At 42.6% G+C, this 19,292-nt stretch overlaps 1 protein-coding gene across 4 annotated transcripts; it reads right to left on the reverse strand.

Moving 5' to 3' along the window:
• Positions 1 to 1,663: 1,663 nt before the first annotated feature.
• sh3d19 (SH3 domain containing 19) lies at positions 1,664 to 18,767 on the reverse strand. 4 transcript variants are annotated; one of them, XM_012831277.3, is made up of 22 exons: positions 18,318 to 18,767; positions 13,847 to 13,886; positions 12,345 to 12,385; positions 12,087 to 12,132; positions 11,200 to 11,335; positions 10,032 to 10,212; positions 8,777 to 9,892; positions 8,409 to 8,540; positions 8,087 to 8,184; positions 6,687 to 6,730; positions 6,353 to 6,590; positions 5,871 to 5,939; positions 5,611 to 5,754; positions 5,326 to 5,392; positions 5,031 to 5,161; positions 4,832 to 4,881; positions 4,486 to 4,700; positions 4,118 to 4,158; positions 3,758 to 3,842; positions 3,118 to 3,152; positions 2,537 to 2,736; positions 1,664 to 2,265 (listed from the first exon to the last, which is right to left on the reverse strand). In XM_012831277.3, the coding sequence occupies exons 1-21, from the start codon at positions 18,391 to 18,393 to the stop codon at positions 2,551 to 2,553; spliced, it is 3,171 nt and encodes a 1,056-aa protein (XP_012686731.2). In that variant the 5' UTR covers positions 18,394 to 18,767; the 3' UTR covers positions 1,664 to 2,265; positions 2,537 to 2,550. The 4 variants fall into 4 exon arrangements, with proteins under 4 accessions (XP_012686731.2, XP_031416068.1, XP_031416067.1 ...); XM_031560208.2 differs by lacking the exon at positions 18,318 to 18,767 and adding an exon at positions 14,492 to 14,606 and having other exon boundaries at positions 10,032 to 10,191; XM_031560207.2 differs by lacking the exon at positions 18,318 to 18,767 and adding an exon at positions 14,492 to 14,606 and having other exon boundaries at positions 1,664 to 2,261.
• Between the last annotated feature and the right edge of the window lie 525 nt (positions 18,768 to 19,292).

Below are 19,292 nucleotides of genomic sequence, written 5' to 3' on the forward strand. Positions count from 1 at the left end.
GTAGTGTTTGGTTGGACAAACATCCCTGTGACACTGTGTGGGTCTCTTTGCTCTTATGGGTTTATAGGCTGTTAGTCTCATACAGTCTGTTAGTTGTATGCTGTGTCATTAAGGAAAACAAAAAGACCCTGTACACATGTATATGTAAAATCTGTGTGACTGCAATCAGTCATGACAATGAATCCAATTTCTCACTGCCATGACAGGCAAGATAAAAATAATGGGCAGTATCATAACTATACAAACCCAGTTCCTGAACCATAAAAGTTTCCATCATGAACCAACACTGTTCACTGACAGTGGGAAGAAGTGGGACAACATATCATTCCTACAGGTTCAAGATTGTCTTGATAAGACACCTGTTTTCTTTTTCAAGTGAAGCTAGGCTGACTCATCGTTTTCTCTTTCAATCCCAAAAAGAATCCTTATTCGCTCACATGTTTCATCATAGATAAATATCTCGAGATAGACAGAAGTCTTAAAAGTAAGTATCTTTATTGAACGATCATAGACATGTTCCATGCCATTAGTGTTCAGTAGGCTAGTTGACATTTGGGCACCATATGGAGTCCATGATTTACGTCAATGCTCACACCACCCTACTCCACTATACTCTCATCTACCCTTATTGTTACTAACCATCGGTTAATAACAGAGTGCCTATTTACTTGTTTTTCCATGTCATTGTCTAACCAGTAAGTTTATACGGGGAATAAAATAACACCCATACTTGGGCTTAAGGCTACCCAAACCACGTGTGACAGGTCGCTATAGAATATGTAAATTGGGTACAATCGTTTTGCAGGAGATCAGTGCTGGATTGGTGTGGTCTGTCCTTCTTTACCGATTCGGTGATTCAAATGTAGTGTCTGTGAAAACGTCAAGACAGAGATCATTATCATATAAGGAAGCGCTGCTTTTTAAGCCGCCGGAGGTGACACAAGGTGGCGTAAAGACCTAGAGCACTGCGTTTTATCCGCCACTCGTAAAACCGGTGCTGTGGTCATTTGGACCGTATTTTTATGCTGTTTTGATGACAAAACACGTAAGGAGAATGACGAATTATGGTAGTAATAAGAAATGCAAAATCAATCAACAGAACCTCAATTTAGTTCGGCAACCGTCACCCCATTCAAATTGAGAAACGAAAATGGGGGCGATTTGGGTACAGCAGCTGGTCGCCTCCAGTGCAGGCTGTCAATTACTTCATTCTCAAGTGTATCCATGCCTCATTGTGGTATAATACGTTTTAACAACTAATTTATGGGGGGGGGGGGGGATACCAGCATAGGGAAAACTAGCTGTTCGACATGAGACACCAACTCGACTAGTGACATTGAAAATAGGCTACTTTGTCATCGAAACACATGGGGATGGGCGGAGTTACACTTTGTACTGCAGCCCACCATCCAGTCATTGGGTGAAGTCATAGACATATGTCTATGGGTGAAGTAGTCCCACCCCATTTACAGCACCCCCTCCCAGAAAATAGTTCCAACGTCCGTGTGAGAAAAACCCAGGGAATTGAAGGGGAAACATCACAACCAACCACTCTGTAATAATGTTCAATCTGTTGCCACAAGGTGGAGCTAATCTCATCAACTTTTATACTGGTGCCCTTTCAAGGTGAAAATCTTTTATGCTGACACATTCCCATGCTTGGTCATTAGAAAATAGTTTTATTCATGTCAATACTGTTCACTACAGCAATTAATCCTGACAGATTAATGTGCTGGAATGACATCAGTATCCAATAACAATGATTTTACATGGATATAAATACATTATTCGTAAACAAAATACAGGGGGGAAAAAAACATTTGCAAAAGAAGTTGGAGACAGACTTGATCCTCTGCTTGTGAGAAATAATGTAGGTGAAAGCAAATACAGATTTTCACACCAATGAAGAAGATCAACCTCATTCATTGCCATAGATCAGGTTGTTTATAATGGAGAACTTTTAGATTATTTATGATTGTTCCAGAAAATACAGTGGACCAGCATTGCTACAGCCACTGAAGCCAATTTCCCCTTCTGTTCACCCAGGTAATGGTCCTTCAGCTGAGGCAATGAGGCAGTTTCTTCCTTCCTCCAAGTAATAGATCAGAAACAGTAGGCTGAGAAAAAAAGTGGCTGAAGTGGCTGGGAATTGTGCTGACAGCAAGCGTACCAAGGCCAGGCTGAGGCAACGTCTGTTTCTGTGACTCAGGAGAACAGACGCTGATGTCACTCAAAACAGGCACAAAATACTGGCTCTCTATCTGTCTGAGAGAGAGAGGGGAAGGAGTGAGTGAGAGTGGGTGGGAGAAAACAATGGAGGTAATCACATTTCATATCAGTGTCCTTCCCCATCCTATTAGAGTTAACATTAGTGATTTGGTAACTGGTAAGAGTTTGCTTGTAATGTCTGTGTGTGTATAGAGCATGTCGACAAATTTCTTGTCTGCATGATCGGGCATGCAAGAAACGACTCAGCAGTTTAGCATGCAACCTGAACACCTGTTTTCTTATGACGAATGTGCGTATGGGTGTTTACCTAAGTAACTGACTTCAGCTGAATTGTACAAATGTTCTGGGGAAGACGCCCTCTCTGCCGTTGGCACGGCCACTGCACCATTCCTCATCGATGTGTGCTGTGATCAGGATACGGTCACCCTGCCGGAGGGGAAGATCATCATCCGCCTCAGCCGTGTAGTCATACAAGGCCTCTGCCCACTCACCCTGCTCAGATTCTGACTGTGGAGAGACACACACAGACACCAGAGCATGTAGAGACAGATAGGGACATTGAGATGTAGAGAGGATGGAAACTAGCCTTTTGGCTATAATTGGGTGCATTTACATTTTAATGTTCATGAATGGACACTGTCCCTCTTGATCAAATAAAGATTACTTACTTACACACACGAACACACACTTACACACACACACACACAAGGAGAGTTCATAAAAGTGCTAACTAATCTTCCTTCCATCCGCCCAGTCCAAAGGGTCATCAACTGTTGTGCTTATGATACACCCAACATTTTCTGGGTTTCAATTTGCTTGCTGGACTGCAGATAACAACAGTGTGATGTTCATTTAGAAAATGTCAACACAACACAAAGAGAAATTTACCTGACTTGGTTTTGGTTTATGAGAGGACACCATGCCTGTCAGATCAAACAGAAACAATGAAAATAATGATGATGAAGACTGCACATTTATTACAAAGAAAACATTGTTAACACACTGATGAGATGCTATGAATTGCAAGAGAAATTGTTTTCAAATTGCCATACTTCGATGTACATTAAGTCTGGATAAGAGTCTACTCTAGGGTTCTAGGGTAGCAGTTCATTAGAATATCTCACACAACTATTCCATTCAGAGAATGGAATTCTTATTCATGTCTGAAAATCATCCATCCTCATCCATATGCTTAGCTGGACTCAAGCTGACAGTGGACTCATTTTAGCCGGGGATGCAGTGTGGGCAGCCCAGCTTAAACTGAATGAGTGCTGCATTAGTAACGAGTGCTGGTCAGGCAGCTAGATGCAGCACTTAATCAAACACAAAACAGATTCATATATTCCTCTCCAACCACACAAAGGGAGAGGTGCCAATGCTACATGGTCCCTTTACCAATGATCACAACTACATCAGAGTCAAATACTGCACAGAAGTGAGAGAGTGTGTGTGTGTGTGTGTGTGTGTGTGTGTGTGTGTGTGCATGAAAGAGAGAGAGTAAAAAAAATGATAAAAGGAACAGCTTTACCAGGCAGAGCTATCTTGGTCTGACCAGCGTCTGATGCCCTTTGAGGTGGCAGGTCTTCTGCCCACTCACTCTGCTCAGATTCTGACTGTGGAGAGACACACACAGACACCAGAGCATGTAGACAGATAGGGACATTGAGATGTAGAGAGGATGATGAACACACACACACACACACACACACACACACACACACACACACACACACACACACACACACACACACAGAAACAGGGTCAACAACTGTTGTGCTAATGATACACCCAACATTTTCTGGGTTTCAATTTGCTTGCTGGACTGCAGATAACAACAGTGTGATGTTCATTTAGAAAATGTCAACACAACACAGAGAGAGAAATGTACCTGACTTGGTTTTGAGGACATGTATTGAGAGGACACCATTCCTGTCAGATCAAACAGAAACATCAGTGTTATCCATACGGAAAACCATTTCATCTCCTTTACAAAGAAAACAGTGTAAGTCAGAGAATGGAATTCTTCTCAATCACCTCACCACTCCTCTCAAATCTCCTCTCCTCTCAAATCACCTCACCTCTCCTCTCAAATCACCTCACCTCTCCTCTCCAACCACACAAAGAGAGAGGGGCCAATGCTACATGGCCCCTTTCCCAATGATCACAACTACTTCTGAGTCAAATACTACACAGAAATGTGTGTGTGTGTGTGTTTGTGAATGAGTGAGCGTGAAAAGAAAAAAGGGACAGCTTTACCAGGCAGAGCTATCTTGGTCTGGCCAGCGTCTGATGGCAGGTGTTCTATGATGTCCACAAAGTTAATTGGGAAGATGCCCACACTGGTGCCCAGTTTCCCCCGTGCCCACTCCTCCCCAATGTACTCCTGCAGCTGGATCACATCTCCTTCAGAGAACATCAGCTCGTCATCGCGCTCCGCTTCAAAGCTGAATCGCGCCATACATCGTGGTCCACTGCAAATCACACACATACTGCATATATTACCAAATGCTGGGCAATTTCAGCTGTGAAACCTCTGTGGTAAGAACACAAAAAATCTAAAAATCACAGACACAACATTTTATCAGTGAAGAAAAGGCCTCACCTGCTGAGTGCTTCCGGCAAAGCTTTGGCAACGGTTGTGGGTGCAGTTGACTGAGAGATAAGTAAAGATAAGACAAATAGAGAGAGAAGGCAGGAGTCAAAAGATCAGCGAGCTTGAAACCTCTGCCAGTGAGGTTTGTGTTCAACAGTAAAAAGGTGAAATCGTATCACTTGTTATATTATATGCGGAATGCTCTCACCATCACTTTAACATAGTTGATGGGGAAGAAGCCTCTGGCTCCTCTGACGGTGCCCAGATACCATTCACTGTCCAGCTGCTCTACCTCACACACCACATCACCTGCCATCAGACACAGCTCCCCTTGGCCCTCTAACAAAAACACAAGGGAAACCAACAAGCTAATGCAACTTAGCTGCCGAAATCAGTTAAAGTCAACAAGAAGTGAACAGATGATGAAAACGGCTGAACAAGTGTCATTCAGTTTACTATTTCCTTCACTCATAAACCATCCACTGCAGAAGTAATGCATGTACCTGGGATGAAGTCATAGAGGACCTGAACCTGCATTCCACCATTTCCTGAGGGCTCTGGCTGGGTATTCTAAAACAAAACCAGAAACAGATGCATAACTGTAACCACTTTTTGCAACATCACAGATGATAGAGAAATCTGTCACTGCCCGGGACAGCACATTTAGAAATATCTTGGGAATGTACTGTACTGTTTAAATGGGCCGATTGTTAGTTACATGTAACATAAATGTACAAATACAGGTCAAAGGAAGCAGAAGGGAGTGAGAGATTGCCGCTGATGCCCACCAGTGGAGTTTCATGCTGTGAGTAAGCAGTGAGTGGAGTGATGATCTTCATGTAAGACGTCTGCACACGTCCGCTCACACCTCCAGCCTGACACTCAAAGGTTTTACTGTCTATCTGATCCAGCAAGACCAGGACCTCATTTTTCTACAACAGACAGGGAATATGCATTTTGCTTAGCATTTCCATATGGGACGTGTGTATTCTTAATTCTTATATTCCTAAATTCTACATGTGCAGTAATGTGTTTCAGGTGTGTGTACCTGAAAGGAGAGCTCTCCTGGCTTAGTTCCGTTGCAATCAAACTCAGCAATGGCATGAGGGATCTCAAGCTGAGCAGATAAGAGAAAGACAGAAATAAACTGGATCATTCACGCAAAAACACTTCAACACCAGTACAGAACTATAAGCAACCATATTCAAAAGGTTTTTGAGATGGCAACAGCATGGAAAATCCGTATAGCCGTCCTTAAAAGTATAAGTGCCTTGAATAAGATGACATGCCTGTATTGTGCATTATCTTCACAGACCACCTTAAAATGAAAGGAATACCCCAACACAACTCAATAAGGCTTCCATGGGACATAAAAGAAATACATCGGTCTCCAACAAGGAATTTATCTGTCTCAGCTAAAAAGTGCTCCCTTTAACAGAATAAAGACATTTGTCAAAAATGTCTTGGCTTTTGTTGAAACGTTTTATCTGTCTCTTGCCATATATCCTAAGCTCAACACAATATGCTTACTGTGTATTTGTTGTAGAGTCGGTGTCCTGGCTTCGGTCTTGGGGGTAGAGCGGGTCCTTTTTTAGATGGTTTGGATGACCTCTGCGCCTGATGTTGGCCTAGGTTGGGCGATGCCCCTTTGGCCACTGAAGAGACGGAGGCAGGAGGCTGAGATGCCTCTTTTCTGGGAGGAGGCGGTCTGCCTGGGCCAGCTTTAGCTGGAGGGGGACGAGGTGGCAGTACCTTGCCTCCAGTTGGCCTAAGAGGTACATATGAGGAAGACGTCAAATTCACAAGTCACTCTGAGCTATGAGCTATACACTGAGCTATTACTTTCAATACTATAAAGACACACCTTGGAGGGAGGGAGAGGTCAGGAGATGACCGACTGAAGGACTCCTGTAGGTCAAAGCAAAAACAACAATTACACATTCACCTTTATAATGAAAAAAAAACCTAGAGTTTAATTTTGTTTTACTACACTAAAAGAAAATATAAATTTTAATTAAATAAATATATATTAAAAAAAACTTTCATCTGCAGTAGCAGCCCAATAAGAAAAGATGTTATGAAAAGTAAAAAGCAGGTCATGAAGGAAAATTCCATAATACGGCCTGAGTGTTCAGGAATGTGCATTCACAACTATCGAGCCACTGGACCTAATATGGCTGCCCGAGGTCACGCAGCGACTCCATACTCAGCAGATATGCAACCATGACAACCAATCCAGTGACAGTTCCCCACATCAGCTGGCCAGTCATTGTTTACACTGAGACACAAAGCTGCCTTTGTGAGAGTCCAGCAGTGGGCAGGTGAAAGGCAAGCCTGTTAGTCAGTTAGCAGGATTTCTCATAGCAACAGTTTTTAGCCCAACATGAGGTCAGCATGACAACAGCATTCCTGGGGGGACAGCCTTTACAGTGAGACAGTCTGAATCATTATTCACTCAAGCTCAGACTTGCTACCTGCAGACATGACACATTTATTTTGGTGATTCATAGGCAGTCAAACACACTGTTGTGAGACAAACACAAATGGGGCAGTTCACTCAGAACTGAACACTATCCTAGACAGTCTCGGAAGTCACACACCAAAATAAATGTTAAAAATACTACATTTAATACACTACTTTTTAATACCCTGTCTTTTGACTGCTGCACAGACAAATACCCATTTAGGTTTTTGGGTGGGAGATATCGAGTTTGAGGAATAGATTTTCATCGGGGGAATTCCAACTACGTCTTTCTCTCTTCATTCTTCAGAAGGGTGGGGTTGAGTGGGGAACATCGGGGAATTTGAAGTGGCTTCGTTAACAATAGGAAAGGGGAAACATTATACATTCTCTGCTGTTCACCTCATGCAAGAATGTTTCTTCATGGCCAAGGCTTTTGGCTCAAATGATGTTGCCTCCACATTTGTGGCTGGCAATTGTGTACAATTTATGTAGGTCATTTGGTGATCAAAGCCACATTCTTACAGAAAGTGGTATCAGGAGTCTTCCTTTTATTGAGACTAACTAAGCCAAGTGAACTAGCATTGACGGAATACTATATCCATACAAGAGGTTCAAATAGCAAATGATTCAACATTGAACTGATACTGATATACTTCTATTGTGCTCATAATCTAAAACTGTCCAAGATCTGTGCAAACAGCTTTCACAAATATGGCAAGGAAAGACAGGTCAAGATGAGAAGCTTCAGTTAACCCTGCTTGAGGACCTGAGGGTAGCTGGGTGTTGAGGAAGTGAGTTACCTGTGATCTGAAGCTGTTCTTCTGGGTGGATGGTGGAGGTCCTCCAACAGGCTTCTGAACGGGAAGAGGTGGTGGGTCATCCTGGGAATCGTCTGCGGCTGAACATAAATAAATAAAAAATACACCCAAACATATTCATTAACCCACCCAAACACAAACACACACACAAACAAACACACACACACACACACACACACACACACACACACACACACATGTAAATATATATAGGGAAAAGGCAATACATGTTCCAGGGCGATGAAAGCAGCAGATAGAACTACAATACATCTTACCAGTACCAACTCACACACAAGAAACTCACACTTGGCAGATATACTTGGAACCCGGATCATTGTAGGCTTGCGAGAGACTCCTCCACGGCTGAAGGACCCCCCTGCTCTTTGGATTGGTTTGGGGGGAGCAGGAACTGCAGCATCTTTGAAGTTGGCTGTGACTGTTTTTTTCCCCCACATAATAAGAGTATAGATATTAACAGTAGGAGTATAGATATAACAATATCAGCTTTTATCACATTACAGTGGGAGACCTAATGTTGAGAGAGAGAATTAATGTTCAGGCTTCGAGATGTACTTTTCTAGATCAGTTAGTACTTCTGTTTTGTCAGTACCAGCTACAATGGCCAAGTTTCCAATACCACTACATGGTATGAAAAGACAAAAGCCAACTCACCTGGTATAGGGTCATTTGCAGACTCATTCTCCTGTTTGCTGGAGGACTGAAGGTCGGGCCATTCTGTGGACCACCTGTTAGCTGAGGAAAGGCCGGTTGAATTATGGTTGTTGTTGTTAAGCAGCTCTCGGGTGGGCTTGGTCCGAACAGGTGGGGGAGCTTTAGCCGTGGGTGTCTCCTCCTGAGGAGGAAAGCTTTCGGGTTTATTCCGCAAAGAAGGACGTGAGGGCGGAAGGAGGGCCATCTTCGGTGTGGGCGCTACAGGCTCTTCCATCTGATCAATAGAGGGCTTCTTGGGAGGCACAGGCCGTAGAGCTGGAGTAGGGGCCAATTTGGGAGCAAGACTGGTCTTCTCGTTTCCATTGTCATTGTGGTTCTCATCTGTTTGTCTCTTAACTGAGAGTCGGGGTGCTAATACTGGCTTAAGTGCCACCATAGGGGGTTTGTTCTGGATGCGGGGCTTTGGAGTAGGGCCAGGAGTATTGACATGGTCATCTGTGCTGACCTGGGTCTCAAAGGCCTTGATTTTATTACGAATACTCATGTCAACAGACTCGTCTCCACTCTCGTCACTTAGCTCACTGTGGGCGCCCTCAGAGTCACTGGAGTGAGCGGGAGCGTCCGGGCCGAAGGCCTCTAGCAGCTCCTTGAGATAGGGGTTAGGAGGAGAGTCTCTGCTACTTTCAGGGATCAACTGGAGAACATCCCCACCATCTTTTAGACGGACTAGAGTTTGAACCTTGACCTCTGTGCTGACAGGTTTACTAGGTATTGTGCGAGGGCGTGGAACAGGCCGAGGTGCCTGTGTCCGGGGGGAATCAGAGGATGATTGAGAGGGGTCAGGGTTGGACGAGTCAGGGACAGTGTTGTCAGAAATGCTACAATGTTCAGAGGGCTCTAATTCCAAGCTACAGGACTTGGATGCTGCTGGTGACTGATCTGGGTGTTCAGTGGTATTTGGGTGAACAGTATTTGCACTACCAATATCCTCTGTGTGTGTGCTTTTTGTTTCTTTTCGATTGGCAGCGGGTTCAGCTGTTAGCAGTGAGCTCTCCCTTGGTGCCTGCTGTGGCTTCACAGGAAACGATGGGCGTGGAGGTTTTGGAGGCCTTTTCACTGAAATAATAATATAAAAGACAAACTGTTGTTCACATGATTTTCATCTCAGCACTGAAATCTCTGCCACTCTGCATTCAAAAAGCAAGCCAAATAGTCAATCAAAGAAAAACTAAATCTTCTAGGTCTAGGGTCTTACACTTTGATCCTTCACAGCTGCTGGGCTGTGTGGGGGGTTTGCATTCTGGGTCAGGTGAGTTCACCACAGTGTCCGTCTGTGTGGCAATTGTCGTGGTGTGGGATCGACGGGGGGGTGGTACTGGTGTTTCAACCTGCACCTGTGTTTTCTCCTTGATGACCTGATCATAGGATGGTGGGGGCTAAGGCACGAGAGAGGGGGGAGTTCACTCACACGCAAGCAGTGACGCAAGCCAAGGTCACACTCTGACCCTATTTTCATGCCAATCAATCATCTTATTTTTTGTTATTCATAAGCAGGTCTCAAGAACTGCACAAAATCGAGCACTCAGATGAAAAAGCACTACTCTGCCCAGGAAACAGCAGTGGGGATAGTGACTCATGAATTGGCCAGCTTAGCAATGACTTCATATGCTATGCTGACAAAAGGCACTTCAGAAATAGTGCAGAATCAATAAAAGACAAGGCTTGCATTCAAAGAGTTTGAATATAATCCAGGTGTCTGTCCTTGGTGGTATTTCAAAAGGACTGCTAAACTAATGTGTTAGAGCAACCAACCAGTTGATTTCCAGCTCAATTAAATGAATTTAAGTGGTCACAAAAGCATTATTGCACTACATATGCAATTAGATACTATTCGTTTTGAGCATTCTCTCATCTAGTAACATAATTGTATCATAACAATGGTTTTGGGAACCACTGCCCTGGATGCTAATCTGCACTTCCCGTTGTTTGTGTCCTCAAGTTAGGATTAAACCAAGTTCTACACTATAACTGTTTTTCTACATTACAAACACAAGCACTTGTACCCCCATCTCTAAACTGACTGCAAGGCACAAAGGCAAACAAACCCCGAACAAATATGTTATAAACAAATTCCTCCTGTGTCTTTTGTACACTGCCTTTTGTCATTGCAGAACTCTATGCAACATTTCTGTCAAGTTTGACATATTTCAGATGATAAACCCAAGGTCAGCATGCTGAGAGTTAGTAGGTGATACTGCGGCGTGGCAGCACAGAAAAATAGCACTTCAGTAACACGACACCGCACACAAGCTAGGACGGCACAGGCTGCTGTTAAGGAGGATCAACAAACACAGGCCAAAGACGTTGAATACTGTACACAAACTCCAGCAGTATTCATGTGTATGTAATCAATAAACTCCAACCTTGGCAGCCACTGAGATGCTAGCACCCCAGACAGGCTGAGTAGAGGGAAGAGCAGGTGCGAACGCCCCAGACGCCCCGGGGAACCAGGAGGTGGAGGCCAAAGGCTCAGCAGACAGGATGGTTATCTCTGGCCGCCTGCAAGGAAGTGCAACGCCTTATTAAGCCTAATAAAGATTACTACACCAGACTACAGTCCACACTTCATCAGTTTACATGTATTTGCATGCATCAATGCACAGATAATAGCTTATTGTCACACTTCACTGAAGAGAACTCCTATCTTTATTAATGTTAATTCATCAGTTATTTCAAGTAGTCTGTCTGTTTGTTATTTAGCACATCAACCACTTCTGGAATGAACCCCATGCATCACTTGCATTTGACATGAGCAGCACAGAGGCAGCAAACTATGTGTAACAAGAAAGGCAAAATCCTAAACTATTAGGATCACCATCTTGGGATAAAGAGACATCTTGGGATTTTGGCTCAGGCCTGCTGTCTGTTGTTGAAAACAAAAACTGACCCAACATGATGTTATTCAGTGTAAGGACAACACCACCTTTGTGGACAATGGATGTGGTATGTTGCTTGACAAGGCCAGAAGGTCATTCTACTTGTACGCCATTTTACTCAATCTATCCAGTATCTTATTTTACTTCAGACTAGCACCAAAAACCATTTATTTTGGGTGATTTGTGTCAATATATAGTATAAAGGTTATGATTCAAGAAATGTACTACTGTGGCTTGTTAACTGCACAAAGGGGCAAATGAACAAACAAGGTGGACAATATTATAGCACATACCAAAGCTGCTTTAATGAGAGGTCATATGAGGGATAACTGCCTTATTAATATATGTAGATATTTAGGTGTTCTAGAACAAACCTTCTGTCTCTCGTGTGGTCACTCTGGGAAGGGGTTCTCCCTGAAGCTGCAACAACAAAAGAAATAATTTTAATAGACTTGGAAAAAGTCTCTTTTGAGAGTACAACTGTATCAAGACAAGAGGATTATGTCAGTGTTGTGTTGTCACACTATGTGCACACAGTATAGCATAACATCATCAAACATGAAAACAACATTATTAGCATTATCCTCCCAGCCAAAAACCTTTGACAAAGACAATGATAAAAAAGTACGTACTCCTTTTGAAGGCAGCTCGTATGGAAGCCAGTGGTCTTGAGCTGGAGGAGGACAAAAGTTAGATGTTTTACCACGTAAAAACAAGTTAGGGATACTGAACATCATCAAAATGTGTGGTGTAGTGCCGGTGTTTCCACCTCCAGGGATGCACAGACCAGCTGAGAAAGCTACACTATGCTGAGCAGATGACACTGTCAAAGAATGTTCTGTGTTTTTTTTAGGTTGAGTGAGGACACAAATGGAATCTCTCTTTTTGCCTCACAAAGATGCTTCTGCATGATCAATACAGCTGACATTAGCTGCTGCATATCCACTAAAAACATGAATCCAGAGGCTGCATTCAGCTGCCTGACATAAGCATTACATCTTTGCCAATTACAGTGGGTGATGCAGCACATTGCAGTGGGTGATGCAGCACATTGCAGTGGGTGATGCAGCACATTGCAGTGGGTGATGCAGCACATTACAGTGGGTGATAAAGCACATTGCAGTGGGTGATAAAGCACATTGCAGTGGGTGATGCAGCACATTGCAGTGGGTGATGCAGCACATTGCAGTGGGTGATGCAGCACATTGCAGTGGGTGATGCAGCACATTGCAGTGGGTGATACAGCACATTCCAGATTTATAAAGTCTTTGTAGTTCAGGCCACATCTTGCAGAACACATTGCAGTTGCAAGGTGCAGTTCATCTATATGTGAAAGCCTCAGGCATTCCACCTACATGTGCAAAGTCATTTAGCTCTGAGGGAGGGCCAGTTAGCCATAATATGGGAATGCTAATGTGAGGTTCATGCCTGTCAAACACGTTCCAAAAAGCACAAAAGCTTTACCCTCCCTCACACTCCAGCCCTCTACCCTTCTGAAGCTAATGAGATAAGGGTTAGAATGACCAGCTGACAGCCCCATATATCTCATAACTGTGGTGCTCTGTCACAGACGACCAGCTAGAGAGAGTGAGCGTCTCCATAGCTGTATATATGACAACCAGCTGGAGGAGACAGTTAACAACTCTTGTGTGGGAGCACTAATTACCCTCCCAAGGCTCATTAAAGGAGTCTCCAGAGGTTTTCAATGCCCCAGTTTTGGATTGGTTAACGTAAACATGCAGCTTCACATTTTACAAACATGATGCAGACATGACAAATATTCATTATGACCGTATGATTACATAATCATCATGTGCGACCTTGTGCAACTTGATGACAACTGAAATAATGTTGCTGAGAACATGCTCTCACAGTTACTGCAGATAATGGAGGATAACAGTTTCCAGATTTTATAAGAGGTGCCCACACCTTCATTTAACCCATCCCAAATACCAACTTGGATACATTTATCTTCCAGAATATTCTATACATATTTTCTTAGGATGTGTTTCCAAAGCCTTAGTATGCCATGGTCTTTGTGTGTACAGAATAGAATAAAATGACAGAATCTATCATTTAAAAACTTGATGGTAGAACAGCAAGAACAGCATTATTGGCCCATGGCCTCTCTTACCTTGGCTGGATGTGGTCAGGCTTATTCCTTTCTGATCGATCTGTGGAGAAAAAGGACTGCAGTCAGTGACTCAGCTCAGGGTATTTTGGCTACAAACACCCCTGGTGCCATTCTTATTGTAATGGAACAGAAACAGACCAGAACCGGCTGGGGCAGTTCAGCTCTGCTTCGAGATACCAAAAGTCAGCTTATCTTGAGCCACAAGGTTTTATTCCCTCATCGGACTTCACACAATATCTGGCAAAGGATTCTTGTACCGAGCAAGTCTCCCTATACATATTCTGACATGTATGCAAAGACCAGACATAACTAACTACATACTGTAAAAAGGCAGCAGACTTGCTGCCAGTGACTCCAGAAGGCCTATTGCATAAACAATTCAAGGAAAATGCATCGACCAAAACTCAATGCTATGTGTCACTGGCTGTGGAACTTGAAGAACTAGAGTTCCGTGACTAGTCCAAATAATAAGGGACGACGTGTTTTAATGGAAACATCTTGATGAACCAGTTCTGGTCAGACAGAAAAGAATGAGGCCGGCTATAAATAAAAAAATAAAGCAGAAAGTAAGAATGTAAATCTAAACTAAATTCAACAAAACAAATTCATTTGAACAATTTCTGAGGGAACCTGAGGCAAACATACAATTTCTTGTTGTTGTTGGACAACATATTCCAAAATCTTCACATTTATAAGATTGTCCTGTTCTGTCATCGATCAAAACAACATAAAGTAATTCAAGTTTGATCACAGAGAGCATGTGCTGCTACCAGTGTGCTGTCCCTGATGACCCACAGGAACAGACTTTCAGGGTTGCAGTGCAGCTGCAGTGTCCACCTGTCAGCCAGCCTTCCACCACACCTGCTGTATCAATTACCGCAGGCAGCCTCCAGGCCCAACTTCACCTCACTCAGACACCACTACTGGGTCTTTTCTACATTATTAATCTCATCGGGCGCCATTTTCAGGTTCATAAATGATTTTGACAGAAAAGATAAGAATGAATGAACTCAAACGGATCGATTTTCAACTGTGTGGTAAATTCACAAATGTCTTCAACATCTGACTTCAACTCATTAACCTAATTGTGTAGAGACAACTGAAACCAAATCAGAAATCTGTAGACCAATTAGTAAAACAACTAACACCTGACATTCATTTAATCAACCAAGCTTCTTTACGCTACATCACAATTCAAACGTCAACCTACAGTGAAACAGAAACTACTTGAAAAGACTGACCCACTAACCATTATACAGATACATTCAATTATTTTATGACCTTAATAAAGACATTCCTACCTGACCACAATTTGGTTGTCAAATAGCATGACTTCCCCTACCATTTATGTCCTTTGTTGGAGATGTGTGTTCCGTTTCTATTTCTGTGTCTACGAGAGAGGAAGGTGTGTGAACCTGCAGAGGAACAAAGGTACTGACAACAGTGCGCTAACCAGGAGGGAGGGGCTTCAGAGCTGCCCGTGTGTTGAAAAGGGCAACTCAATCTACAAGAATGTAGCTTAGCAAGATGAGTGCACACTGCACTGACAATTTAATTTTACTATAAATACATAGCATAGCATATACATGCTTTGTCGCTACTGTCTGTACTCAATGTGTTTGAATTCTAAGTTCATTCATTCATTCATTCCACCTCGTGTCTGCCAACAGAAATACTCCCTACATCAATTTTGTTAAGTTTGATTCTCCTTGTGTGCTCCTACACTCTATAGCCACACCTCGAAACCGGCAAAGTCCCCTCAATGTGATATTGACAAGGTACCAGGAAGAGAAAAAGAAAGAAGAGAAAAAGAAAGCTCATTTGCTTATCTGTACCAGGTTTGGTGGGTGGGTAAGAGAGCGGAGTATGACCTAGTTTTAATTCCACACGTGAAAGACATTCACAAAGAGATCGTGTTAGTTAAATATTAAACACACAAGTGGGATTACATATTGTTAACAAGAGGTTAACAATTAAGAAAGCATAACTATTGTTTAAATCTGGATAGGTAGACCACATGGTAAGGAGAGAGTACTGCCTTTCTCATGGAGCCTACGATGAAGTCATCACCTGACCTTTTCATTTTGATTTGGCTGAACTGCTTGATTAACTTGGTGTGTGCCAAGGAATGTCCTCCCCATTCATGTGTTTATCACTTGTGAGTGTTTGCAAGCTGTGGAAACTGTTGCAGATCTGGCCATTTACATCATTTGTTGGACACTTTCACCAAAAACAACTTGGTTGGGTTGATCCCAGCTAACCAGTTTTCAGGAAAGCCACTGATCATAGGGACTATGAACAATAAGTATGCCAAGAAGCTGGACCAATGAGTTTGCCTACGCCAAAAGGCAAGGTAATCTTGTTTTTATTATTAGTGTCATCAAAAAGTAGGCTAACAATTATTGTACTCACTCTAACATATTGGTAGCCACTTGTTAAGATTTGGACAGTGTCTATCAGTTTTCCCAATGTATCTCATCTACCAAAGGTGGGTATTGCACCCAAATTTACCATTGGCATATGTGAGATTGTCAGGTGTTCAATTCAATCTTCAAATTTAGAAAAGTACCAGCCAATAAAAACTAGGGAAGCACCACACAGATTCAAGAAAACAGCCAAACTATAGACAACCAGAGTAATGAATACATGAATTAGCTTTAACAGCCAATCCAACATTTATTAGGGTGTGAGCTTTTAGTTTTATGAGTATGTGTGTAATTAGCACAAATTACCAATATATGTTTTATTGGCATGAACGTTAAATTATATTTCTCTCTTTTCTTCATTTCTCTCCTGGCATTAAAATTTACTCCTTTTCAAACTTTATTTGAATATCTGTATGTTTGAATACATTATTTGAATATCTGTCTGTGTTAAATTTTTTCCTTCAGACAAACTTGATGTCATGGGCTCATTCCATGTGTAATTATGTGTGGCGTGAGCTGTCTCTGTGTGGTTCTTCCAGGTCATTAAGTCTGACTGACTGAAAAACACAGGAACAGGGTTTGAAGTGCTGATGTAAGTTTGCTCCAGCTGCACATGATAACTTCAGCAGGATGCATATAATTTTCACTAGCTCTTTAAATCACTGCCTGTGTCCCACCTGCTGACAGACACACTCGCTGACTGGGCTTTGAAAGCAGCTGTGGACAGTCCATGCCTGAACAAACAGCCTGGGCGTGTCAGTCCCAGAGGACTGGGTGGGGAGAGGGGACTCTGTGGAGTGAATGTTCAGCAACTGTGCCGGACAAACAGGTGTGAACATGTTATGTGTTTAAATGAAAGGGCAGAAATATTCTAGCCTATGAGATGCTGCTTTCAGGGATGGCTGTGTCCAACCAAGGCAGAAGACTTTTGGAGATAAAATGGAAGTTGCATACTTACTGAATAGTTACATACCTTGCATTTGTAACAAGGGCATACAATGGAGAGTGCATACATATTCAATATGCTAGCTATGGTGTGTGGTAAAGAAATAGCTTCAGGCTTATTCTGCTACTTTGACAAGCACATGGCCAAATCATAGGGATAAGTCATATTCAAATGTTCTAGGTTTGTCATAGAATATTCTTCCGGGTAAAAAAGGACAGGAACCAGACAAACATAGGTGCCTTAGAAAACATGTTCGGGGCAGAAGTGTTTCAAAATCCTGTAAAACCCAGTTAAATGGGTCTGAGCCCAAAAAGACACACAGACTTAGAAAAATAGTGTCTGGACATTCCTGTTTGGTTGCCATGAGCCCCATCTGAGCATCCTATATTGCATCAAATTGATTTCCTGTTTTTAGGCTTGAATAGGTCTTTTCACAGCAGGACATGGTAGTGGTAGAGCAAGGGTATTTAGAATAAATACTTGGAGGCTTTGACAAATGTAGTCATGACAGCCAGGCAGACAAAGCCAAAATGCTCTCTCCCGAACGTCCCCACTTCAGACGAGGGTGAGAGAGGATACGGCCATGTCTAGGAATTTAACCTACATAAGTGGGGTTGTTGTTGTAAAAAAAAATGGGTGAATCAGCAAATAGGATTGATTACACGTGATTTATTTGATGTAAAGCTGTGAGCTATGCATGATTCTTCAGACACATTCAATATTATTGTTATGGCCATCTCTCACACAAGCTGAAACAGGTAAATGTGCCTGTCTGATACAGGGTGTCCCAGGTAGGTCAGGTAGGGTAAGACTACATAAAAACTGTAAGAGACTGTTCTCCCCATAATAGCTGGTATGCCAAATCATACCTTCAGTGTTTTACAACTCAGAGAGAAAATAAAATCACGCAAGCATCTTACTTAACACCTTATCGTTACCCTAAAATAAAGAGATTGAACCGACAGACTCGACATATCAGATTTGACAGAGGTTGAGACTAGGATGGCTATCTAAACGGCACTGGATTCGACAAGCCACTAAAAATAGTTTTCCAGCCAGGTGTTTGAGGGCTGCGACAAAAACAATAGCCATAGTTTACCTGCTGCTTGATTTCGATTGCGGAGAACACTGGCATCTTTCAAGTCGTCTTCTTCCTCGCGTCTAGCTTCGGCCATCAGATAGATTACGCTCCTTACAAACACCTTCGAGTGGTGATGATAAGGAGTTAAAGCCTAAAGACTTCTCTACTTGATGAAAGTCCTGGCAGTGGGCTATAGACTCGTCAACAGAATCAAGTTTCTCTCCAACGGGGTATGTCCGTTGAAAAGTCTACCTCCTTGATTAAAAATGCAATGACATAAACAGATAAAACAGCCCACTGCCACTAAGATAATTTGCTTGTGGAGTCTCTCTAAGAAAAGTTGACCAGCGTCAGGTCGGCACGCAGAATGATTAAGCTACATTCAGCGCTAGGAAGAGCGTGAAGTTGAGGGGGGCAGTCCACCGTTTGTAAAAAAAAAAAAAAAAGACAACAGTTTTCAGACTCTAGCCATTCCAACACTGTAGCCTACATTGGATAAAGTGGGCCTGAAGTAACCGTGCTCTGATCAGGCCAACCTGTTAGTTCTCACACACATTTAATTTAGTTGTTGTTGTATGTGTGTGTGTTCTATCTTTTAAAATAAATGTCAGTGTAAGTAAGCGGAGATTCATTGACTCGCCGTGGGAAAGGCTACTGCGTCATCTTCTGGAGAAAAATGGTAGTGAGATGTTAGCGTATAATCTAGCCCACTCATTGGTAGAAAGGGGAACTTTCAGACAAAACAATTTTTGGTAGCCTAGAATGTAAGGGAATGCACATGTAGAATGTAAGGGAAAATATATAGGTCTTCACACATTCCAAGCTCAAATAGGATTGGTCATTGTATTGGTCTAGTGTAACAAAAAACAGGGCAAGGTACCTTTTAAACAATTAGGCTATCTAAATAGGGAGTATATGAGGACGCACGTCAAACAAAGTCGAACCCATGGCTAGAGTAACCTGAATGTTGCATTAGGCCTAACTTGTAGAAAT

This window comes from Clupea harengus, chromosome 22, assembly GCF_900700415.2.
Source record: "Clupea harengus chromosome 22, Ch_v2.0.2, whole genome shotgun sequence".
Classification (NCBI taxonomy): domain Eukaryota; kingdom Metazoa; phylum Chordata; class Actinopteri; order Clupeiformes; family Clupeidae; genus Clupea; species Clupea harengus.

Coding starts and splice junctions, on each gene's coding strand:
- sh3d19 (XM_031560207.2), bottom strand. CDS start 14,606: ATGCTCTCTGTGATCAAACTTGAATTACTTTATGTTGTTTTGATCGAT. Junction 4,701..4,831: donor TTGCCGGAAGCACTCAGCAG/GTGAGGCCTTTT, acceptor TGTGATTTGCAG/TGGACCACGATGTATGGCGC. Junction 2,737..3,117: donor ATAAACCAAAACCAAGTCAG/GTAAATTTCTCT, acceptor GTCTCTCCACAG/TCAGAATCTGAGCAGGGTGA.